The following is a 25,944-nucleotide window of genomic DNA, read 5'->3' as shown; positions in this document are numbered from 1 at the left end:
GTGAATTGATTGCTATACCCTTTCCCGGTTTTGTTTTCGGTGCTGGAATGGGGAGGCAGGTGGTTTGCTAGTGTAAATGTAGATGCCCCATTAGCAAGCCAACTCTGCTTTACTCCAACAAACCCTGCGGCAGATTGTATTGCCATGAACAAAATGTACAAACTAACTATTCACAGTGCAGAATGTTTATTTCCTCAGGTCAGGTACTTGGGTCTTCTATTGGACGTCTCATAGCTTCGCAATAGGATCAGCCCCAGAAAGGGAAAATAAACGATGTGGGCTTCTTAGTTTGGGTCACAAAGAATTTCTTGAATGAAAAAAGCTAGAGGTGGAAGGACTCATTCCTGTTAGGCGGAACAGCCATTTTGGTTGCTTCAGAAGGGAAAAAGGCCTTAACTCATTGGGACAGCCAATGTAGTAGATAGTAGGCCTGTCATAGAGCAGCAGGAATCTTGCCTCCGTGTTCACTCCCTCTGTGAGCCTCGGTCCTTGTATCAGTGTTGGAACTTGGAATCAAATAGAATCGGAGTGAATGCATCCATCACTTTTAAGCTAACTTTTAATCTAGTCAAATAAAAACGGTGATCTTACTATACTAGGTAACAGTATATGTCTCAATTATTGTAGATTTTTTCTTCCCAGCCACAATGTCCTTTATTACAATGGGTATTGAGATGGTTTTATGTAGACCATTGGTGACCAATACCATTATGCGAATGAGAAGTATTTAGTGGCACAATGGTGCAACACAAAACAGGAGACCTGCAAAGAATTTAAATCAGTGTTGATAAGAGTGTAGAATAGGAGCAGTTGGTTCCTCTTGGCCATCTCTCCCTTTAAAGTAATTGGAGCATGCAAAGCAAATCAGATTACCATTTACAAGACCTACGTAAAGGAAAACACTGGATCACTCAACTTTTGAAGAAAAGCAAGTTAACAAGAAAAAAGAGTGGCGGATTCATCTTTGTTACCTGTTATCAGACTGTTTTTGGTTCCCCATTTTTAGAAATATTTTGAAGAAGAACTTGCGCAGAAAATAAGCAGCCAATCTAAAATGCACTCTAGTAGCGCACTTCCCAATAAAGTGGGGAAATAGCATGGTGTTCTTTAGAATAAAAATCAATCGGGAGAAAAAAAATAGTTTAATGGTTGTGTTTTAATTTACCTAAGACCACTTCCCGCCAGTGCCTATCAAGTTCTACAACACTTCTGTTTGCCATGCCTCTTCCCACAGAAGAACAATTTTTGTCTCCACAACCAGTGTGTGTTTCAAAGCCTCATCTTATTAAATGTAGTGCAACTAACAATTCAAGTTCCTTGGCAACTGGGCACTTAAACGAGGCAAGCACAGCACTTATTCCCCGACAAATAGCAAGAAACAATCCCCAGCTTCAAGCATACTGTAGTGATTAACAGACACACGGTTTTTCAACAAAAAGTAGACTATTTATTGTACAAAGTAACAATCGCAATACGAAAATTGCATTCTTCTGCTAACGCAACCCCCTAAAAAAAAAAACTAAAAGAATGGCCTTCCCAATTTGTCGCCAAAGAAAATCCTATCTGTGTTGAAACATTCCAAAAGACATTTTTTGCTCATGGAATCTTTAGACGGTCCATTCTGGCTATTTTATCAAATGGGTCCCGGATGAGTCGCTAGAACACATGAAAAGAAAATACTATCCATCCTGCTGCTGGATAAAGGGGTTGGGGATGGCCTCCATGCCGTCCTGTGGGCAGATCAGAACCACAGATGTCCCTCGACACACAACCAGACCCAGCTGCCGCGTGTCTTCTGTTAATTTGTATTGGTCATCTGGATCTGAAAGAAAACACATTAAGATACATAATTTAAAGAATACAGCTGTTAACTGGAGATAAAAGTTGCACTTAGACCACTCCTAGGGTAGTGCTCTATAAAGAAAAACTACTGAGCTTAAAGATCAGAGAAAACCATAGATTACATAACATGCGTTTTAACTAGGATCATGAAGAGAGAAACAAATTCACTTTATCAAAACCAATATTAAAATTCACTAGGGCAATTATGTTACAAATAAATAGCCTAGCTATTACTTGCTGGCATGTGAAGCAGTTTGAATGCTTTTTGAGAAAAAATTTCCATCAAAACATTGTACATGGTATATTTGGTGCATGCATTACGCGATAGAAGATGTAATGGGTGGGGCAAGAGGGGACAAAAAAATATCATAGATGCAATATAGATTTCTTACATGACCATTTTGTGCTTAGGAAGGTGATTGCAGAAGATGTGGAAGATTCAGAATCATTAGAAGTAGGAGAGGTCAGCTCATTGTCTGGAGTTTGGCTCCAACTAGGGATGGGTATTGTCTACACATAGTTCAAACAACGGTTGGGGTAGGTACATGAATTTTGGTAAATATCAAGGACAGTGCTTTACTTAGCGCCCAGTTAGGGTACAGTCATCCAACATGCTATTGGTAATGGGTGATGCATGTTCACCTTGCATAAGTCGGATTGTTCCAGAGGGCCTGTCATCCAGTCTTATATTTTGTGCTCTGAAAGTTTCCATTATCAGTGAATTGTGTGGATACAGAAAGTGATCTGTTCTTCAAGACAGGCTGTTTTGCTTATGTGGATAGCCTTGAAACACAGGCAAATTGACTTGATTTTGATGCATATGCTATAGGTAGTAATCAGGTGAACAGCACACTAAACAGCCTTGGACTGGGTGAGAGGGGGGGGGTGTATGACCCTGGTCTACATGGCTTTGCCAATCATTGAGGAAGAGGATTGAAATTGACACTGTACTCTAGAATGTGCAAATTGGGGGGCAAGTTTGGATCTTGAGTAACCTGATCGACACCAAAACATCTGGTGTTTCTTTTTAAAAGCTCCTTATACTTAACCTTTAATCAATGGGGACAAGCAGAGAAAAGACGTTGAACCATTCTTTGAGTTTGTGAAGTCACGGTGAGATTTCGTGTAAGGTGCAGTGCGGACTGATTAATATTATGTAGGCCCAGTTTTAGCAGCAGACTAAGTTGCCAATATCACCTGAGTATAGCGATGTACCGTCATACATACTTTTCACACAATTCATCCACTGTAAATTCGTCCTTATGACACATGTAAAAAGCAGAATATGGTCTAGATTCCACATCAGCGTGAGAGGGAATGCCTTTAGTTTTGCGTTTTATGGTCTTAGACATTAATCCTGGACCCTCCAACTATTAAATTCCCTTTTCATTTGGCTTTCAGTAGATGCTTGCACTCGACTTGACTTAAGTGATGGAATAAAGCGTCAGTTCTATTTTGTACACGTGCAGGTTTTCCTACTTTAAGTCACAAATGCAGTTTAGTTGAGCGTTTTAAGTTTGAGAAGAATGAACGCCACGTAGAGGGAGTCTCTTCCTGAACAGTTTCGCTCAAAAATGCCAGGCAAAGTTCTAATTTATGTTGCCCACTGACTTTACAAAACAATTTTGAGCTGTGTTTACATCAATATACAGTTCATGTACACCAATAGAGATACTCTTCTGCACAGCTAGGACATGTGATGCAATTAGTTGTTTCGAATCCTGGACCATCCATTATCTTATAAATCCCATGCAATAGTTGACTCCCAGCTGTGTTAAAGTGCATTTATGTCAAATCTAACTACAAAAGCCAATAGCTTTGATATAGAGATATATATATATATATATATATATATATATATATATATATATATATATAGATAGATAAGTCAACCTTCCCTTTGAGGAGGAACAAACATTCTAACACTGTGCAAACAGTTTGACCTCAAACCTTTTTTTCTTTTTTAAACCAACCAAGCTCGCTTTTCATTCAGTGTGCTCCTGTGATAATGTGGTCATTATTTAAGGATTCACCAGCACACCACGTGGCTCTTTTGGATGCAGAAACAGCACTAGGAATTAACCGTGTCACAAGCCAGCGCTATTAAAAAACATTTACCAAAATAATCCAACTCCTACCATGCCAAGCAGCTCACAAAGTTAGCGCTTTGTTTTTTGCGTGACCCCTTGCTGCCACAACCCAATAGAAACACTATTTGGATCGTGCAGCGGGGGATAAAATGGTGAGATACGAGTTCAAAAATAACCTCTACTCCTAACATCCAAACCTCCTTGCCATATCCTCTCTTCCTGCACATCAGACACCTAAGACTACCTACGCCCATCTTACCATTGCCGTTGCAGGTGACATGTAGCACATGTGAAAGAAGCCTACTATTTTCACACGGCTGCCTTTTAAGTCTTGCCCCTCTTTTCCATCACTCTTTTAAGTCTACTGTCCTGCCATCAATACTTTTTGGTGACCTGAGGTTACATAACACAGCTCTCTTCCCTTATTTGAAAGGCCGCATAAACAAAAATGTCTAAGGTGATACAGCCCTCTAATGGAGCCTCCAAGTCCTGCTGACAGATTTATCACAAAATGTTCATACCTCTCATATACTCTATGGTGCCATCGAGTACCAGGTTAAGCAGAGGGTCAAAGCCTTTCAAGACCCCGCTTGCTAGAAAAAAAATAATATACCAAATAGTTAGAGCACATCACAAAAATTTCTATTCATTATCAATTAGATAGTTTCCTTATAATAATAAAACATCAATTTTTAACACAAACAAACATTCATCACTTAGGTTTTCAATGTTTACTATTAAATGTAGGAATGTGCCCCTTTGGACATGGTCATTCCCACTTTTTGCCAGGTATTTGATGTGATTTCGACTGGAAGTGCACAAGGTTCCTGCCAACCAGGTCCCCCAGTGCCAGATTTGTTTCCCAAAACTGCAATTGTTTCCCCAACTGGCAATACCTTTAGTACCCTCTGTAAGTCCCTAGTAAATGGTTCCCCTGATACCTAGGGGCTGAGGTACTAAAGACAGTCCCTAAGGGATGCAGCACAAATAGTGCCACCTTAAGGGACCTCCCACCAAACTCATGCAAGATTGCCATTGCAGGCTGCATATTTTGGTGCAGACAAAAGTGAAAACACAACATGACACAACCTTGTGTGCCATGTCCCCTAACAATGCGTGTAATATTTGTAAGTCACCCATACAGCAGGCCTTACAGTCCTAAGGCAGGGTCCCTCATATTACATGTGAGGACATATCTGCATGATCTGAGCTGATATGCCCCTGTGCTGGTCAGTTTCATTACTACCAGTACAAGTGAACAGGAAAGCCATTTTAAAACAAGTGCTGGGCACTGGTGAAAATGAGCTCCGCAGCTACATGATGCAGGGCTCGAAAAATGGTACTAGTCCTGCAGGTCTAGTGCCTTGGAAAATACCCTCGACCTCACTTCAACCTGCTTGACCTCCATCTCCGAAAACGAAGCAAAAGTGACAAGATAACAAGATTTAAAGGCATCTTTATTGCTCATTCCCTTTGTGAGCAATACAAATGCCTTTAAATCTGGTTATCTTGTCACTTTTGCTTCGTTTTCACAGACAGAGGACAAAAGTTAGTTTCTCTTCCTACTCGCCAGAAAGGGCGAGGAGGACCTAAAAATAGCCCGTCCTCATCAATTCTCCCTCGCAAATGCGAGGGGGCGAGTGGATTTGTCGAGCCCTGTGATGGCTTTACTGAAAATAGGAATGTTTGGTATCAAACATCTTATTAATAAACCTACAGGAACCAAAACTGAGTGGTGAGGCTTCTAGACCGAGAAAACCAGACACCGGAAAGCACCACTGTACCCAAGCTGAAGTAGGCCAACAGTGCCACTGTGGTCCTCAAACCCTCCAGGCTCAAAGCCCACCTTCTCAAGCTGTCTGTAGCCTGTTTGCAGGCCCCCTCTACAGCGACTGCTCCCAGTGACGAAAAACCGACACCTAAAGACACCTCTGCACCGTCACCCTGGCCTATGAAGAAGAGAACCAAAGGAGTCCCTAAACATCGTGAGGTCTGAGCCCCCCTCTTGGTTCAGTCCAACTTGCCTCTCAGTCGAAACCTGCAGCCTCTTTTCGTGAAGACCTGAACTCTACCTGTAAGCCACACTTGTCTTTCATCCCATATGATAACATTGCAGCTTCTGAAAAAAATGCACGGAGTCAACTTTTGAAAACGTAAATAATTTATCTTGCAGAACTTACCTGATCGTATGGATCTGATGCCTATATCAAATATATATATATATATATATATATACACATATACATACACATCAGAATCCATACGCTCAGGTAAGTAAGTTCTGCAAGATAAAATGTTATTTTTATAAATTAGTGTGGCTCTCCTTCCTTCTTGAATCCTGTGCATCATTTATTGACTATTGTATGTCTAACACTCCTCTCTGATAAGCCTAAGGCTTCTCTACCACGCTACACCCTAAAAGAGCACCTTAGGATTGCTAGAGCAAGCCCCTGTCCCCTCATAAGGGAATACCTGGACTCTTTGCACAGTGAACCTCTTTTTGGTTTACTATATAAAGTTGCCAGCTTCCTACATTAAAGACAAAATGTTCATAGGCTTGGAATGTTACTGTCTAATTCACAGTTGGTAAGAAGACTATCTCTAACCAGACTTAGAAACCGCATCGGCAAAACCAATAGGTATGGGTTTGATGTGCCAACTCCCACAGGGTTAGCACATTACATAGCACATGGGAGTAAACCCGCAAGAGCGGACTCCAGATGTTAAGTAGATGCGCGTGCAGTTCAATGCGAGCACTCTAGTTGAGGTGGACAGATAGATACAAACAGCTAATAGAATTAGGTAAGACTCCAGTGGCCGAGCCAAGATGTAATTGACAAAGTCTCAAGCCAATGGATGAAAGAGGCTCCTGGGGAAAAAAAAATCCAATGGTTAAATATGGCAGATCCAAGCTTACTTAAAGTATATTGTTTGTGGTGCAGTTAAAAACCCGGCCTAACAATCTACTGTCCATGAGGATCAAGGAGTATCCAGAATAATCTCACGCCATTTGAACTGCGTGTTTGGGGGAGGTGTGGGTTAAAGAGGATTACCTGTAAAAGAGGATTACCTGTAGTTACCATAGGGGTGTTTAGGGAGGCTTATTAAAGCTGTGTTGGACTTGCCCCTCTGTCAATTACACAACTGGACATGCAAGAATGTACCACTTTTAGACACCAAACTAAAGAAAAGAAAAAATTATTTTCTTGTAATCAGAACAAATTATGTTCTAGAGACCTACATTACTATAACAATTAAGCAAAAAAGGCAATCCTGAAACTATGACATTCAATTGAACTTTTACATATAGAATTGAGGGATTCAAGTTAGAAATTACCTGACATTTTAATATAAGAGTAAACTGATAAAGTTAAATGGGCAGTTGAATTAGAAGCAGCCGCGGTCCATGCAGGTAACAGCGCTAGGGGGGATGCCGAGGGAAAATTAAATGAATAATAATTTGCCCTCTGCATCGTCCCTCGAAATACCCCCTTACCCCGCCCCACCGCTGTTACCTGCACCAACCGCGGCTGATTAGAAGGGTGCATGAAACCAGTGGCAGCTCCTATGTTAAAGCGGAGGAGCATCTCCCCGCCTGCTGCGAGCGCAGCAGGTACACACCGAATAATAAAATGATCATTCCCATTTTATTATTCGGTGTGCTGCCAGCCACGCTAGCGCAAGCGTGTTGGTGGGAGCAGAGCAGGCAGATTCCTGCGTACTGCAGGAGGACTGCTTCAAGTGCTCAGTGCACATGACAGATTGGCGGCTATCTACAGCCGGCTAATTTGTCATGCACACTTCAGAGCCTGAATAAATGCCAACTTAAAAAAATATATATTTTAGAACGCATTTTTTGCAAAATAAATAAAGGGACAGTTTGAAAGGTTTTACTTCCGTAGGAGATGTACAATTAATTTGTTAAGAGATAATGACAGAAGTTTTTAAAAATAGTCACCTACCTTCCCTTCCACCTTGAAATTTCACACGAATAGTTTTGTCGATGTATTTAGAGAGATCTAGGATACTCTCTTTCTTTTTCTTCTCTTTATCCTGTACAAAGACAACAATAAATACAATTAGTTAGGACAGAGCGAGTGTAGCTAGGTATCTTACCTGGCTCGGCTTAAATATGAGATGTTAAGATGCAAAAACACATTTGCCACTTAAATGCTCCGGGTTTCAGTGATACAATATCAATATTTGCATTAGACATACAAGTCAATATTCAAATAATTTTGAAAACTGTGACTGCACAGGGAGAAAGAAGTGCAATCTTGGAGAGAGGCATGGCCAAAGAGTACGGGGATGTAGACCCAATGCACTGCTACCTACCCCAAAAGCAAGCACTAAAACATCTCGTGCCACCTTTTAAGTGCCGGTGAGACTATGATTAGAGTCCAGCAGCGCAGATTATTCATGCAGGAGCTGGAAATCTATTTTCTTCCAGGGTTTCTAGCTCACCATGTGATTTTGGCTCTTTGTGTGGTTTTGTGACACACAGTAGCATCATATAAAGTGTACAGCCTGTATTAATTTTTATTTAGTATGGTTATCATATAACACATACAAAAAACAATAATGGAACTGTAGTTTTTATGTAAATGTTGTACTTTGTTTGTAGGTATCTATGTGGTACTTCTATAGTGTGAACCTAGTCAAAAGACAGTGGAGCACCGTAGGGTCAAAGGCAAGCATAAAGTCAAGAACTGATTTCAGAGGTAGCTGGTTTGCTGACTGTTAATGCAGTGTTCTTTAAATAGGTATGTCTTCACCCATTTCCTAAATTGGATAAGTCTTGGGGCTGTCTTTATCGACACAGGTATGTTTTTCCAGATCCTGGGTTCATAGATGGAAAAGGCTTTCTGCCATTTTTTCTTTTTCATACTTCATAGTCTGCAGTCTAATGGTGTCCTGGCTGTGGGCATGCAGAGAACCACCAGAGATTATTTGATTGCTCTGTTCAAGTTTGTCTAGCGGTCAGTATTTATGATTCCAGAAGATTTTATTTCATAGGTACACTTTTTGTCACTCTTTTAGACCCCTCTGGTGTGCTTGCTGACTGGTTTCTGCCAGCCTGCCACCAGAGACACTGTTCTGACCTCCTAGGGTTGGAGCCTTTGCTCTCAGGAGACCCAGAACAAAGGCCTGGCCAGGAAGAGGGTGCAACACACCTCCCACAGGATGACCTGCTGATTAGCCTCCTTGGGCCAGCGAGCTTCAAAGAAGCTGCAGCCTTGGGAATGCGAATCTGGCTTTCCTCATAGGAGATCAAGCCACCCCTATATCTAGTACCCCCTTGGCACATCAACAGGTGGGAAAATTAGCTAGTAAGTAGGCGGGCCACCTCCAGGCTAGTACCACCCCTAAGCTGAGCTACTGAGAGGTAAACACGATTTTGCAGAAGTAGCTATCTTTGTGATGGCATACTTATGAATTCTGGGGCTGGACTATGCCCGCTTCCCGCAGGAAGTGGTCATATAGGGGACAAAGTGACACCCCCTTAGGGGGATCTACTACTCTACACTCACCTAAATTCAGTATTTAGGGGAGCCCTTGGCACTAGAGAAGCAGATCCTGACCTCATATGAAGAAGGGCACGAAGAGCTGAAGAAGGGCACGTAGAGCTGCAGAAGACTGATGAGAGCACCTGACTGTCCCACCCCTGCTGTTCTGTCTGCCGTTCTCTGTCGAACCAGCGCCAAAGACGACTCGTCATGCAGCTGTGTGCCTCTAGAACCTGGGAGAACTGCCTGCAATAAAGACCAAGACCTCCCATGAACAGTATACCTGTTCAGAAGAAACTCCAAAGAAAAGAATCTGAGGCCTCCGGAACCGTAAAAACCAGTCAACTTAAGCAACCACTGCACCTATCGCCTCCGGCCCGAGCTGAAGTAGGCCAACGGTGCCAAGAAGGTTCCCAAGCCCTCCAGAGCCTCAGCCCATCGTGGTTTCATCCCTCCTGGACTCCCCAACATCGCTTGCAGCTTCTGCACTCAGTCCCCCTCTGTCATGACTGCTCCAATAAGGCAAAACTTGATGCTTAAAGACACCTCTGCATCGGTCAACCCTGGCCTGTGGAGAAGGGGACCAAAGGTGCCCCCACATCCACAAGCTTCGCAAGGACTGAGCCCACTGGCTGGTTCAGCCCGACTGGCTTCCTAGCCAGAGCCTGCAGTCTCTTTTCACAGTAACCGATCGCCATTGAAACTCATTGGGCTCCCAACGCTGATTTGCACCTGTCCGCCCTCATGCACTGGTGACTTGCCCACCACTCACCTTAACTCCTGGAGATTGGTCTTGCAAGTCGATGTACTGTACCTGTTTGTAGAACTTGTTCTTCCTTCTATAGGATAACATTGCAGAACTCAGAAATTGCACCAGCTGTTCACTTTTTAAAGTGAAAATAATTATTTAAAAATATACTTACCTGAATGATTTTTCTGGAATGCCTGAACATATATAAAGTTACTTGGTATTTTTATCATTTGGTGTGGATCTCCTTCTTGAGTCATGAGTGTAATTTATTAATCTTTGTGTGTATTTGCTAATGTCTTACACTACTCTGTGTTAAGCCCAAGGCTGCTTGACCACACTACCCCCTAAGGGAGCACTTTCCAATTGTGTAGCAAGCCATGTTAAGTAGTAAGGGAACCCCTGTACTCTTTACACAGTATACCAGATTCTTTATATCACACATAAAGAGCCATCTTCCTACACACTGCCCTAGTTGAAGAAAGTAACACCTGAACCAATTGGTCCTGCTACAAAGAAAATGGAGAGTTCCGACGGCCCTTACTGGGACGAAATGTAATGCATCTGATTAAAGCAGAAATAATTAGTTTTGTGTTTATTTTGTACCACTAACAAAGCTGTTCTCAGGCCAAGTGTTTGACCCAGCCTTTCATTGTCAAATTTAATGGGGAGAGGAGTTGGCCTAACGGCTAGGGCGGTCGACCTCGAATCTGGGGACCTGGGTAGGAGTCTCGGCAATGACGCTGAACATCCTGTGATTCTGGGCAATTCACAATCTCCCCGTGCCTAACAAAAATTAATGTGTCCTCATGTAATGCAACTGACGCTATGTAAAGCGCTTGGATACCTAATTTTGGTCAAGTTCGCGCTAAGTAAAACTCTGTAAAATAAAAAATAGTAATAAAAAGCAATTGGAAGGACAACCCCCCAAAACATGCACAGATCTAAGAATTTGTGTTAGTGTCAACCAACCAGCTTTGAAAATACAAGCCTCCCTCACCTGAAATTGGAAAGGGGGGGGGGGGGGGGTATAATCATAACAGTTCGTGCTCTTTCTTCAACATTATCATAACGTCAACTGCAGGGAATCGTGAGATACAAACTATGCTGTGTGTAAATGTTAAATCGATAATATGCAATAAATAAACCACAAGATCGTGGTCATTATCACTGCAAAGCAGCGAATGTCTGAGTAAATACATAAACGTGTTAAACATGCAGTAATACATTCTAAGCAATAAAACACAAACATTCAAATGTTGCTTTAAGAAGCTTTACACTCCTATTAGCCTCTAGAACTGAACCTTATCAAGTTAATATCAATGATCAAATTTGTCAAATTAATTTACTGGAGATATATTACAGAAAGTGTGTCGTGGGACATGAGTGATGTTTTAAATGCAGGGAACACAGAGCTTTACTATCATGATAAGTTTGTATTAGTGCTCTGTAGTGGCCACATACTACATGTGCACTGTACAAGTCCAACAGACTAGACATTCTCAACAAAAAAAACAAATAAAGAGCAAGTTATTTTACTTATTGTAAATTATGTTCCTTTTTATATGCAAGTGTTTTTCTATAAATGACTTCATTGCTGAACTTTGAAAGAAAATAAGTTCAGCTTAGTTGGTGTACTTAAAAAGGCCATGTGCTGAGGAGTAAAACAAATGTTCTGAGTTTAAAATGATAATGCCTTGGTGCCTACTCTCATATAAGTGAAATACTGGTTTCAGTTGCAGTTTGAGTAGTTCTGCCTTGAAAAAGCAGTTTTTGCCAATCACCCTATTAACTTTAGACGGTCTTTTTAGAAAGCAGGCACCAGATACAAAGTCAAACTGTGGATAAAAGGGTTCTCTACAGTCTTTTCTAGGTATTCGTTATCATAGTCTTACAATAGAGGAGAACATATCGGACAGGTTGTGTCAGTACAAGTAATTTGAAAGGTCCATCCAGTACTAACATAATATCGATGAGGGCTGGACACGACAAGCCCAAATAAGTTAGCATATATCAGCACGGTGCCCTCCTGCTTTTCAGGAGTTTGTGGCTGAACCTTACTCCTCTCTTACCTGTAAGGAGGCACAGTTCTCCTCAAGGCACTTCCAGACAACACCGTGGCACTCTGAAAATCAGACTGTATGCTGCAGCACATTTTTGATAGATCTGATATAAGTGTGACCACGTCACCCGTCATTAAAAGAACCCCCCTTCCTCCACAAGCTTCATGTTAAAGGCTAGCAGGACCAGCACCCTTGAATACCATCTACGGAAAATCACAAGGCCAGCAGCAGAACAACAAAAACCAGTAGCGAAGACATCACCAGATTAGAAATATATACATTAAAAAAGAGTGAATCATAAAGCTGGCTTCCTCCATTAATGAATGAACAACACACCTCGATGTTCCCAATCTCATAGCAATCTGAAAGTGACTGAAAACACGCCTCTTCAGAAACGCCTACTCCTACGTACCCAGCAAGGACAGTCTGCCTCATTATAAACTATTATGAATAGTTGAATTGATGACTGCTTGTTCATCACTTGAGGTCTCACTCCACTACCACCATTACATACCAACAATACCCATGCACTATTTCTTAAGTGCCAAGCGTTAGTAAGACACACATCGGCAACAGTGTTTTACCACTTGAGAGGAGGAAAGCGGAGTCTCAAATTTAGAAATTTACAAGATTTAGAGACCTGCGAATATCAAGTCGCCAACTTGGAATGTTGCTTCCCACACTGAAGCTTTTCTACCGGTACCAGCTGTTCATTCAGCCCTCTCCCTCCCCTGGAAAGCGCTAAATATATTTCATTCAAAAATAATTGTTCCAAAAAGGGGGGGTCGAAACAGCGCACATTACTTACCGCCATCTTCAAACTCCCCTCTGACCTCTCACCTTTCACCTCCTCTTGACGTTGACGTGCGACACAAGGATTGAGAAATAGAAGAAAGACTAACTTGTTAGCCATGGAGATAAAAAAGGGACTCGTTTTCATGATACACTTGAAAGCTGTGGTAAAGGCATCGGATCCTGCAGAAACTCGTGACAGAGGGGGTTTCCAGAGGCTAGAGGAGTCTGCGTTAGATCAATGGGGACAGAAAAAGCAGTAGGCAGAGTACTGTGCTGTGAGTCTGCTGTAACTTGAGAGAGCCTTATATATGGACAGAAGTGAGCCAGAATAGGGTTTGCTAGAGTGACCCAGCCATAGCCAGACTACAAACAGTTGAAACAGGTGACATGGAAGAGCCAGGGAGCAGTTTCCCAGGTCCATGCATGGTTTGCTAGTCCAGTCCAGGATCTTTCTTTGAATTCTGGGACTTGTAGTCCTGTTTATTCCATTAGAAAATAACACTATATGGCCCAGAATTCAAAGATAAAAATCTGAACTGGAGCAGGACACCTGGGAAACTTGGCAGCTGTGTGGCAGAATGACATACAGGTGAATAGTGCATCTGAAGCACAGACTAACCATAACCTGTCAACTTCAGGACTAAAAACGCATGTCAATGCTAAAATTGCCAGCTTGATAGCAGTTAGGAGTCTCACAGAGACTGGGAATTTAACAATATTCGATTTTGGAGAAGATGAGATATAAGTGAGGTTGATAGAGCCCAAGAGAACCTCTGTCTCGGGTCCCCAAAGAGGTTACCAGCCGAGACACCGAGGTACATGGGCAGAAGAGTCACAGAGGTGGAACCTTCTTTCCCTCTCATTATTGAGGCAGCAGGAACAGAGGAGGACACCTAGAGGATTACTGAGGAGTCAAACCGGAGGCTTCTACTCCAGTTTTACAGGTACAGATCATTCCATAATCCTATGTTACATTGGAGGCAGAGTGGGCCTCTTCCTGCACAATTGGGAAATGTATTCTCAAGCTTCCCGAATACTAGATACGGTACCAGGTTTCAAATTGGGGTTTTACAGTACAGTCTGGCAAACTGCACCCTCTCGTTTTACCCCAAGCAGCACAGACTTTTATAGAGGCAGAAATTCGGACTATTTTGCAAAAATAAGCTATATCAAGGTCCCAACCACATCCCATGGGACTTTGCAGTTCAATTTTATTGGTGCAAATAAAGGCAGAGGCTTCCGTCTGGTCTCAAATCTGCGAGTTCTTAAGTCTGCGAGAATTCAGTTGTTTCATAGTTCACCAGCACTTCAAGATGGAAGGATACATCTCTTACGGGATCTCCTCCAAGCCGGGGAGTGGATAGTCAGGTTGGATTTAAAGGATGTGTTTCTGACAATTCCAATTTTGCTCCCCATCAACGTTTTCTCCTGTTCCAGTGGAGAAACAAGTGGTTCGAATACAAAGTTCTTTTATTCGGGCTGTCCTCAGCCCCGTGGTGTTTCCTGAAACTGATGAGACCTGTCGTAGAACTTCTACGGACCAAAGGTGTGCATCTCATAATATATCTTGACGATTTCATCACTTTGACACAAAATCTAACCTTAGTGATTCAACATATCTCATGGACAATTAAATCACTTCAGGATCTAGGGTTTGTGATAAACTCAGAGAATCCAATATTGCCCTCGACGCAATCCAAAGAATTCCAGGGATTTCCTGGGGATTTACGGACAACCCAATTGCTTCTTCCATCTCACAAAATGAAAGCGATTAAGAGGGAACTTCAAAATGTGTTGAACAAAGAGACTGTGTCCTTGAGGCATTTAACCAGGATAGTGTGTCCCTTGGCCTTGTCGATCCAAGTAATTTTTCAAGGCCTGCTCTATTACAGAGCATTGCAGGGACTGAAGATTCTCCATCTGTGCAAGGGCTTAACATACACTCCCCTAGTTCAATTAACCTGCAAAGTCAAAACAGAATTGACATCGTGGCTTGAGCACACGGAGGTGTGTAATGGCCGGGAGATATTCAGATCGCTGCAGAATGTCACGATAGAGTCAGATGCTAGCCTTTGGGGCTGGGGTGTCCGGTGTGGAATGGTCTCTACGTGCGGCAGATGGTTGATGGAGGAACTTCGAATGCATATCAATTGCCTGGAATTGTTACTGGCTCCTTAGCAATAAAGTCATTGGCCTGAGCAAAGCAAGTTGCTGTATCTTGTTGAGAATGGACAAAGTTTCAGTGGGGGCATAAGACTGCGAATACTGGTGGAGATAGCCAAGGATTTTTGACATCACTGCTTTCAGAACTGTATCTCTGTGATAGTGGAGTATCTGCCAGACCATGTGGTATATTGACACTCCAGCATCTGAACAATTTCAGCGATTGGATGCCCAAGTGCATGAAGAGCGATCACGATTAGGATCCATGCAAAATGGACCTTTTTGCATAACGGTTGAATCGACAACTGATGGATTTTTTTCAGTTGGAGACCGGATCCAGAAGCTGTGGTCGACAGATGCATTCCTGCAATATTGGTGAGAGAACTTTATAATGCGTTCCCTCCATTCATGATGATTCCAAGACTAGCGACTCAGATGCAGAGGCAAGAGGCGGAGTTGATTCTAGTGACTCCTTCCTGGAGAATGCAATTTTGATTTCCAGTCCTCCTTCAAATGTCTTGCAAAGTTCTGATTTGGTTCCCATACTTCACAATGGTCCTCTGAGACCCAGTGGGCTTCATTCCCTGATTCAGGGCAATTGCCTTCATCTTAGGGCATGGAGAATTAGGTTTTCCAGTCCTCCTCAACCACACTATTCAATAATGTTTTCCGTCAATGTGGTCTTGAATTTTTTTTAACGCTAGCCGGATTACTTGGATCTGTCTCGCAAATAAAGATTTGGCAAGTTGCCCATGTTGTTACACCAAATCTCCTGTAAAAGGGTGTCGGACATTCCAGCACTGGATATTACAGGTAGTTTCTTTCCTGATGGAGTGAATTTTAATGTTTTACACATAATAAAACTAAATCAGATTTCTTATATTTTCTGCTTTTCCTAATAACTTCCATGGCCAGCTTTAGCGCTGGTGCAGCCTGGTGCGACAATCTTTTTTGGCCCCCCTATGACCCCCCCCTTTTTCTTGCATATTTATATAGCACGAACTCGACCCGAAGGTATTGGAGCGCTTTACATAGCACCGTATTTACATTACACATTCAGGCACGGGGAGATTAAGTGATTTGCCCAGAATCACAGGATGTGGACGCGACCTCGAGGCTCGAACCCTGGTTTCCTGCACCAGAGGCGGCAGCGCAGCCGACGGACCACATCCTCTCCCCTTCCTCAGATTGCCCCATTACCACCCAGCAAAAGTGCCCCTCATCTCTCCATAGCCCCTCTCTCACATATATTTCATTTGTTTTAAAGCGCTGGTAAAGGCTGGCTTTACTAACCCACTCAGCTATCCACATAAAATACAGATCTGTTCTTTGCAGCAGGCATATTAATTCCTCTGCGCTGCTTTATGGCGCTCGAGTCAAAACTGTCATTAGACAAAACTCTGATCTCACTGTCTAGCATAAACATTAATCACAGGACTTATCTTGACATCTTTAATGCTGCCTGAAAACTGGACTCACAAGGATCTCTGCAGCGGGCACTTGACTTTTAATGTGTAAATTGTTGCTAAACACCCCCCCCCCCCCCCCCCCTCTCTTGAGGTCAGTGCCCCACTCCCAGGTCAGCGCCCAGTGCGGCTACACTGGTCGCACCGTCCTATGAGCCGGCCCTGCGCTCTCCCTATTGATGATAAACAATTCCATATGATTCCTGTTGGATGTGGATATCATGATTTCTCTTTAGAGAAACATTGTTTATACGATGCTTTCTGTTTTTTCTAGGAGGTGAACAGGAACAAGATTGAACAGGCCTCTGCTGGGAGATGTGGATATTCGGGAAGGAGACTTTGCTTGTCTAATCATGCGGAGTTCCACCGCCGTTGCGGTTTCATGTTGACACAGATGGCTGGCACCCGTTAATTGCTAGCTGAACTGCTGGAACTGAGCACACACAAAGAAAGTGGCAGTCGAGATGGTGCTGGCCGTATTCGAGGAGCATACAGGGGAGTGATTGGTCGATGGTGGTGTATGATATTTTTGGGAAGATGTTATTTTGCTCCGTTGTTATCGCGGTGGCCATTTTGGTTTGGGAGTTTTCTCTCTGCTTGGCAAGACCCGCGCGGTGAAACAGATCCAGAGGAGGATATTTTCCTCATGGAGGCGCGGGGTCCAACGCTCAATTAATCAGACTGTCCGAAATACCCTTCTCTCGGAGCTTAAATTAACCTCTGGTCTGTGTCGAGCAGCGCTGCAAGAATAACCCCCAAAATGCGTCGTTATAGCTGCGGCTCCCAACTCTTCCCTTTTAAGCTGGACTATGCTGTGCACAGAGCACTCTGCTTGTGACGTCAGATTTAGTGATTTAGTTTTGCGTTTCTTTACTGAGGACTAGCATCACTCCTGATCCTGAACTGTAAGTTTCCCCACTCCAACATGGCGGACGCGCAGCACAACTCTATAGCCCTACCCTGTCGGTGTGTTTGTCTCCCTCTGTTGCAGTCAGGCTGAATTTCCGGTCAGCAGGGAGTGCTGCTGCTGGTGCTCAGTCTCCGCCAGTCGTTCAGTCCGGCGGGCGGTATGAGGGTTCTCGGCCTGGTGCCCTGCTTGCTGGTGCTGGCCGCCAAGCAGGTGAGTGTTAATGGGGCAGGGGTGGCTTCAGTTTTCTAAGAGAGACTTGTTGTGACCTTCATAGATTGCTTTTCATAGAGATCCCTATGAGTAATCACTGGCCTACTAATTATATGTACCCAAGTGATGTTATGAACCTCTGTGTTGTCACAGCGATTCAACCAACTGCTCTCCTCTTGCTGGTACAAGCAAGTTTACAATTTTTTTTTTAAAGATGTGAACCGTGAAACTGCATGTAGCAGATTTCGAAGTCCTCTTAGCCTAGGAAATGATAAGACTTCAATATTACCCGTGTTATGAAGAAGAGTCTAATGACAACTGAAACAACCCGTACCACATCACTGTTCTTCAAGGAGGTGGCCCTCGACTGAAGACATAGCTGCATTTACTTTTCAAAGCGACACACAACCGCTAAAACAAGCATTGACATATACAATAGGCTTTGCCTTTGGGACCTTATAAGTTTTTAGCTATGCAGCTCATTATCCTGGGTGCTACACCATCTACTGTTCTTTAACGTGGAGGCTTTGACAGTAATAGGCATATGGGCTGCCTAGGCGAGACCCAAAAATGCCTAAAAACGGTTGCTTGTGCTCCCTTCTCAACCAGACTGCTTGTCACACAGTTGGTCTTCAATGGTGGTAGATATGGAATATAAACAGCCCCCAGGAAAACCGATAAATTTGCCAAACATGCCTTTAAAAAAAAAAAAAAAAATTCATATCAACGTAAATGTTTGTTATATGCCGTGTAGGCGTTTTGTAGCTTTCTTTTAAATTCAGCCTCTTTTTTCGCAAAGACAATAAACACAATTATTACTTTTCGCGTACTATTGGATTTAATTTATTTTTTTAACCTAGGGATGTCACTTATATAGAGTCAAGTATTCTGAATCGGAACTCAATCAAACTTGAGGGGTCGTTTTCGTCTGCTTGATAATTTAATGAGCGCTGAAAGCGGATTGTCCGGCATTGGACAGGGACTTGGCATAATAAAATCGTGATTGTGTGCGCACTACTATGCCAAGATGTAAGCAATCTGAAGGTGTGCTTCCTGGCTGAATGGAAACTTTTTGTCACAGGATATTTTTGTATTCAATTAACCTGTAAAAAATCCCCACAGGTTAATGATAACTGCCACATTTCCCTTTCTGTCACAACTCCTAGTTATACAGAAATGAGGGGCTTGATAGTGGAGCATAGGCTGAAAAATAGAGTAGTGCATTGGAAATGCCAAATTGGAGTAAAGTGATATATAACCTCCATAAGTACATTAAAAGTATATAGATGCATAAAGGAGGCAATTATATGTAGATTAAAGATATTGATAGAGGTACAGGATGAGAAATAGGGTAGTGCATTGGATGTGCTTTTGCAGGAGAAAAGTAACACACACAGATGGAGGTACATAGATGCACAACGGAAGCAAGTACATGTAGACCAAAGATGATTTTTTTTTTTTAACAACATTGTTATTCTACATGTTTATACAAAGCAATACACAAAGATAGGTACATATATATAGTGAAAATAAATGCTTATATACAGAGGGATATGCTGTAAATGTATGTTTGCGTATGGTGCTTATGTGGGGAAAATCCAATTCTTGAATAGTTTTCTGAAGATAGGGTGGTTGTCGGTGGATCTTATGTTGAGGGGTAAAGAGTTCCATAGTTTGACTGCCTAAACAGACAAGGATGTGCCACCCTATCTTGGGATTTTGAGGCAAGATGCCCCTTTAGAGCGGAGGTTCCTTTGTTGAATGTGTTTGGTGATTTTATTCCTGATAAAGAGCAGTTCCATTTCATGTATTGCTTTGTGGGTGATTAAAAAGTACCTTGAACGTGGAGCTTCTGGCAACCGGTAACCAATGCAGGGGGGTTTCAAGGCAGGTGAGATGTGGTCTCGCGGTTTGATATGCAAGAGTAGTCTGGCAACCAAGTTCTGAATCCGTTGTAGTCTTTTCATGGTCGTTGAAGGTGATCTGTGGTACAGGCTATTGGCGTAATCGAGTTTGGACAGAACAAGGGAGATGGTAGCTTGGACTTTGTGTGGAAATCCCAAATGAGGCCAAATTAGTCGCAGCTTTTTTATAGTGACAAAGCTTGATCTTGCTAGTTTGTCCACTTGGGCATTCATCGACAGCTTGGAGTCCATGGTCATTCTGAGGTTTCTTACTTCCTTCGATACTTTAGGCGATGATCCCAGTTCATCAGGCCAGGCAGCAAGCGGGTCATAATGTTTCCAATCGCCACACGTGAGTATTTCCATTTTGAAAGCATTCAATTTGAGATGGCTCCATGTCATCCACTGATCTACGGCTCTGAGACATCTGAAAATTGGGGTATTTTCCAATGTCTTTGGGGCATTCCAGTTGAAGTAGTATACGCGTGTCATCTGCATAGTTCTAGCACGTGAGGTGAAATTGATTGATCAGTTCCGGTAATGACTTCATGTAGATGTTGAAAAGCATGGGCGAGATGATAGAGCCTTGAGGGACCCCAGCTTTTGTGGATTATGGTTTGGATGAGAAAGGTGGGGTATGGATGACATAAGTTCTGTTTCGAAGGTAGGACGCGATCCAGTCTAGAGCAGTGCCCTCTATGCCAGCTTCATAGAGTCTTTGTTTCAGAGTGTCATGGTCAACCGTGTCAAAGGCAGCCGAGAGGTCCAAGAGGAGTAGAGCAGCAATCCCGTTGCGGTCTTCTGTATCCTTCAGGCCAGATGGCAAGGAAGGCAGATTTAGTGCCTCTATCCAGATGGAATCCTCTTTGGAAGTCTGAAAGTATGTCATTCTCTTCAATGAATTGTGACATCTGGGCGAACGCTGCTCTTTCTATCCGTTTGCCCAGGAAAGGTCCATTTGTAATGGGTCTGTAGTTGTGAAGGTTCAGCGGGTCCAAGTTTGTTTTCTTCAGTAAAGGGCGTATGTGTGACTTTTTGAGTTCTTCTGGAAATATTCTGGTAGTTAAGGAATTGTTGATGATTCTTCTTACTGGAGTGGCAGCAGAGGTTGTTTTAAAGAATTGTCTTGAAAGTTTGTGGTGGACAGGGGTTATGCTAATTTAAGGGACATATGCAGGTTGCTGCAATACATAGTCATTTCTACAATTGAATGCAATTTTTTTACCACTGTTGGCTTTTTATCCTTCTATGATGTATTGTGTTCCAGTTTTGTATCCCCTAAAGCATATATACAAAATTTGCCACACTATTTTCCGACCCCTTTTCCGTTGGGGGCAGTGTAGTTTAATATTTAGCATAACAAAAATCACAGGAGCCAATCTCTCTTCTATCGGTGCAATATAGCTTTCCAGTTACAGGAGAGTTACAGTTCCTGTTTTACGCAAGAGTCGTGTGTATCTTGGCCACAGTGTCTCCGACTGCCCTTAATTATGATGCCGGCTATCACTGAGAACTTCTGTGACGATAGGAAAGATGATACTTCAAGATGAGACTTTAATACTACATAATGCTGTGTAATACCCAGTATTAGGCATCCCCTAAATTCATATAATTAATTTTGTGATTGCATCGCGCCCAACCCTTAAGTTAAGCACATGTGTAAAATTGCAGAATAGATACATTACGCTTGGGAAATCCGGCCACTAAGGATTGTTGTTTTACTTGTGTATTCAAGGAAAATCAGAAAGAGTAATTCCCCTCAAAGAAATGAACTTTTACATCTGAAGTACGCGGTGGTCGTACAGTACAATACCTGAGGGCATGTCACACGGAGTCGGCAGTTTTTTAAAAGGGGCTGTTCGCTAAGGTTAGAAGGGCTTGTCAATGGTCGGCAAAAAGTTTCGGGGCAGCAATTGGAGAGTAATTATACACTTCGTTGTTAAAGCTGCTTAATTTTAGATAAAAAAAAAAAAGCTTTTAAACTTAATAATTATGAAGGAATGCGTTGTAAATGTATATAATTGTGTTCTTTTCCTTTTTTGATCATGTTGGCATTTTGCAACGGTTTTAATTAACTATGCAAATAAACTTATACATTATACAGAAAGAGTAATTGCACATGATGTCATGAAAAAAACACATTCAGTTGCTCGACACAATAAAATTCTCCACCAAAGAGAATTGCTGTACATAACGATATCACAACTAAAGGGCAGTTGCTGTACTTAATCACATTAGCCACCAAGGATAATTGTGTTTAAAGGCATTATGTGTTCAAAGACCACTTCTGTTCTGATAGGAGCCTTACACGCACTGTGCTTAAACAATCGTGTAATGTAACCGAAGAGGGGCATTAAAGAAAAAAAAAACATCATGTTTGCACTGTCTTCCATTAAACCCATATTTTCAAATAAATCTATGCATTTATTACTTCGAGAGAAATTAATGAAAGTGACACATGGGTATAAAAGTTGTGTGCTTTGAGAGTTATATGAGCGAGGGAGGCAACGAAAAATGCAATGGAGTATCAGCTAGGGTGAGACTTGTCACACATTCAGTATGTAGGATGTCCAATTCGAAGTTTTGCCTTTCATACAAAGAGTTCCTTTGTTCGTAATAAACCATGTGCTGTCTAGGGTTTTTGAATCCAAAGACTATTTTTCGCTACATTGTATATAGTTAGGTATGTTGTTAATTACTTAATGAGTGTCCTGCATGTGTGTTGTGCAGTTGACTACACAATACATTTACATATAAAGCACTGCATGTTGCTTTGCTGGGCTCGAGTGAATTCAGAATTTGGCCATCCGCTCACTGCTTAAGTAACAATTAAGTCCTGCTTAGTATTGGCATTCATGCAATCATTCTTGTCAAAGGGGAGAGTTGGAAGGATTCTCCAAGGAAAAGTGCATTCAGTGTTGTCCCTAAATAATACTTGTTCAGTTCACATGAAGTCTTGTATATAAAAATAAAAAAAACACTGTCCTGTGGGTATTTTGTAATGATAAATATCATAGGATCGTGTTGCAACTTTAAAAAAAAATCCTAGACAGTGGTGCTTATGTAAGACTTAAGAGAGCAGAACCTTTGTGTTTAACATCTATTAAAGCATCCATTTTGATGATTTGCAGATGCATTTGGCATGAACTAAGGTTCTTGAATTTGAAATATTTCGGTTTCATGAAATGATTAATTTAAAATGGGATTTAAATTGTGTTGACTGTCATTAAGTCAGAGTATAGGATTGTTTTGTATTTATATATTTTTTCTCCTCAAAACGTTTTTGTATTCTGAACTGATCTTTTACTAGGATTACATATTTTACGTTTTCAATGTTTCTTGCATTTGAAAATGCTTTTTATCCTCTTATGTCCTGATTTAATCATTTTGACAGACTTGGGCATGGCAGGTTTAGTTTTAAAACGGATTTATTGATTACAGTGTGACTTTACTGCATACAGAATCACAGGCTTACATGACCGGCTGGAGGTCACAAGATGCTTTTGATGTATGTCTGAGACTGGCTTGATTGAGTTGTATTGAGTGCTGTACAGCTAATTGACAAAACATTGAGGAGGTTTTCAATCTCCAATAAAAGGTTTATCTCAGACGCTAGCGGGCTGCTTTCATTGCCACAATAAGAAATTGTATCTGTTTGCAACTCAATTCTCTTCTATATATTTTCTACTGTAAATGTACAAGTGGAAATTGGAGGCAAAGGTAAGAATGTAGGGCAAGGGACTCAGCAGACAAATTTGACTTTAGCAGACACCGTCTTTATACGAAAAGGGATTCAAATGGAGAAATAACTTGTGAGACCAAACCAGCACACTTTTAATCAGACTTCTGATTTTGAGGTGCAGACAGAGCATGTTTATTAGACAACTGATAAGAATTATTTGATCATAAAAATGGATATGCTTCTATGTTCTTCATTGGTTCCTTCTTTAGAATAATTTTGATAGTTAACAGCGGCATGAGAAATGTACTGTCATGTACTAAAAGCTGTCCAGAACATTGCAGCCAGGCAAGTAGCTGTCCTTAGGCACCAAAACCATGATCTGACCAGTACTAAGCCAGTTTCCTGTTTGAAATTTGGTTAGATTGAGCTCTCTCACACTCGCGCAATCCCCGTCCTCCATGCATTTTATCTTGCAGACATGTTAAACCCAATTAGCTAACCCTCATTGGAGGACAGTCATTCTGATTAGTTGAACATTCTCAGAAACACATTTTACCTCACTTCAGAGGTTAAGCCACCCAGTGTTTTCCAGAAAGCAATAACAATTCCACCTCCTACTCAGGTTAACACCATCTTGTATTGAATTAGGGTTTATGTCCCATTCTAATTCTCCCGACCAGAAGTTGATCAAAATTATATAATTCTTGAATCAAGAGCTTACATTAGTAAACGTTTACCGAAATCAAAAACTGTGCTAAAATATAAAGAGTATGCAATGCTTTGCTTTTACTTCTTGAATACTTAGCAGAAGAATTCGCAGAGCACTCCGTAGCACGAAGGCTGGATACTTCTCAATGACGAAAGCCAGTTTGGTCAAAAGGCGTTATTTTGTTACCAAATGCCAAAGTATCCAAATGTGATAACAAAAACAACCAAGCAAGGTGTTTTAAGGCAAATCAGCTGATGAGAATTGATCTTATAAGACTAAGCTACCTTTCTGAGATATTGGTTCTGGCTTCAATCTTATGCATTCCTCCTAAAGAAGTGACTGCTGTTTCGCTAATTTCTCTGGGTTTTTCGTAGAAATTCTAATGGGAACCCCATCACATTCTTGCACACTTGAAGACTTAAATCTTTTAACTACGGGAACAAAATCTTTGTACTTGGGGGGGGGGGGGGTTTAAAACTGCATTATTGTGACAACTAAAAGATATGCTGAGCATAACACTGTTTTTGGAGAGTACAGCCCTGGAATGGAGCTTGACCATTGCTCTTCACCAATGGAGCAATATCCTCAACGTCTCCTCGAGATTCCATGACACCTCTCCAGATCTGCATGTTATTTTGAAGCGCTGCAGTAAGATGCTTAGTTCAGTTTTGTACTCCGGATCTTTCAGTAGTTCTAGCTTATTTTTCCTTATAGTCTGAATTTTTTTTTAAGGGGTGTAGGAGCTTCCTAGAATATGATACTGAGCATGCCATAATTTTATTTGTTCCTCTTAGTCATGATGGGTGTTGCGACTCGCTCCCTGCATTCTCGTGCCCACCACTAGGTATCTGAATTGTGGGGCTCTCCAGTGTTCTAATAAGCTTCCAGACCCTCCCCATCATGCATATACTGACTTCCAGCCATTTGGACACTATTTGGGAATTGACATCCATTCCCAATCCATGCCGGGTTTTGTGGAAGCCAGTCTGCTCATGCTGGAAACTCCATTACTTAGAATTCCCTGCTCACTGTTACGTCTCCACCCCAGCAGGCCAAGGATGGGTGAAGGAATTAAGCTCACCTGTGGCTCGCTGCTACTAGCCTGCTCTCACCTGATGCCTGTTATTACTGTGAGCTCTTTTAAGCCCCAGCTTCCTTCAGTCCAGCGTTGGTCATTGCAGCCATGTTCCGGAGAGACCGATCCTTGTTTCCTGAGCTTTTGATATCATTGTTTCTAGAATTTCTGAGCTATAGCTATTCCTTGTGCCTGAATTAGGACTGCCAGCAGTGCTACCTTGTTTCCTGAACTATAGTTCTTCTTTGTTTCCAAGCTTCAGCTATTTCTTGTTACTGATTTGCACTGCTTGCAGTGCCCTCTTGACTCCTTGTTTCCTGAGCTGTAGCTATTTCCTGTTTCCTTGAACTAGCACTGCCTGCAGTGCTATCTTGACTCCTGAGTTACAGTAATTTCCTGTTCTGAATCTGTTGTAGTCTTTTCATAGTTGTTAAAGGTGATCCGTGGTCGAGGCTATTGGCGTAATAGAGTTAGGACAGAACAAGGGGTATTTGCAGTCAGTATCTGTAACCGCAATTGTGGGTGACGAACTTACTGAGCTTCTGTTTTACCGGTGTGTTATTGTAAATGTTGTTTTATATATGTCTATTGCACATCCGTCCTCTGTGTAGTGATTCTGAATACTGAAACGCCTCATGAGTGCCTGTCCTTTCTGAGTCTTAGGCATCTTGTTCCTTCGTTCAGGCTTCCCCTTTGGATCCCTTTTCTTCTGTGACTTCCTGTGTGATCCTGGGCAGTGCTGTACTCCTTTTTCTGCTTCATTTTCTACCCAGTCACCAG

General features: G+C 42.0%; 2 protein-coding genes across 3 annotated transcripts in view; one reads left to right on the top strand and one right to left on the bottom strand.

Annotated features, from left to right (window-relative positions):
* Positions 1-1,424: 1,424 nt before the first annotated feature.
* On the bottom strand, positions 1,425-13,205 carry LOC146772542 (U6 snRNA-associated Sm-like protein LSm7). The gene is made up of 4 exons (XM_085639665.1): positions 13,059-13,205; positions 7,895-7,985; positions 4,454-4,525; positions 1,425-1,822 (listed from the first exon to the last, which is right to left on the bottom strand). Exons 1-4 carry the CDS (start codon positions 13,188-13,190, stop codon positions 1,680-1,682), a joined length of 438 nt encoding a protein of 145 aa, XP_085495791.1. The 5' UTR covers positions 13,191-13,205; the 3' UTR covers positions 1,425-1,679.
* Positions 13,206-13,795: 590 nt separating this feature from the next.
* The window catches only part of SPPL2B (signal peptide peptidase like 2B), a 116,313-nt gene continuing 104,164 nt past the window's right edge, over positions 13,796-25,944 (top strand). For both annotated transcript variants that reach the window (XM_085639663.1, XM_085639664.1), the window contains exons 1-2: positions 13,796-13,989; positions 16,949-17,794. In XM_085639663.1, coding sequence (XP_085495789.1) covers positions 17,744-17,794 — 51 coding nt within the window. In that variant the 5' untranslated portion in view covers positions 13,796-13,989; positions 16,949-17,743. The remainder of the gene's footprint in view (positions 13,990-16,948; positions 17,795-25,944) is intronic.

This window comes from Triturus cristatus, chromosome 12, assembly GCF_964204655.1.
Source record: "Triturus cristatus chromosome 12, aTriCri1.1, whole genome shotgun sequence".
Classification (NCBI taxonomy): Eukaryota; Metazoa; Chordata; class Amphibia; order Caudata; family Salamandridae; genus Triturus; species Triturus cristatus.
Note: the sequence above shows the minus strand (reverse complement) of the source record. Positions and strands in the feature narration are given on the sequence as shown.

Coding starts and splice junctions, on each gene's coding strand:
- LOC146772542 (XM_085639665.1), bottom strand. CDS start 13,190: ATGAAAACGAGTCCCTTTTTTATCTCCATGGCTAACAAGTTAGTCTTT. Junction 7,986..13,058: donor AGGGGAGTTTGAAGATGGCG/GTAAGTAATGTG, acceptor GTCTTTGTACAG/GATAAAGAGAAGAAAAAGAA. Junction 1,823..4,453: donor CACCATAGAGTATATGAGAG/GTATGAACATTT, acceptor GTTTTCTTTCAG/ATCCAGATGACCAATACAAA.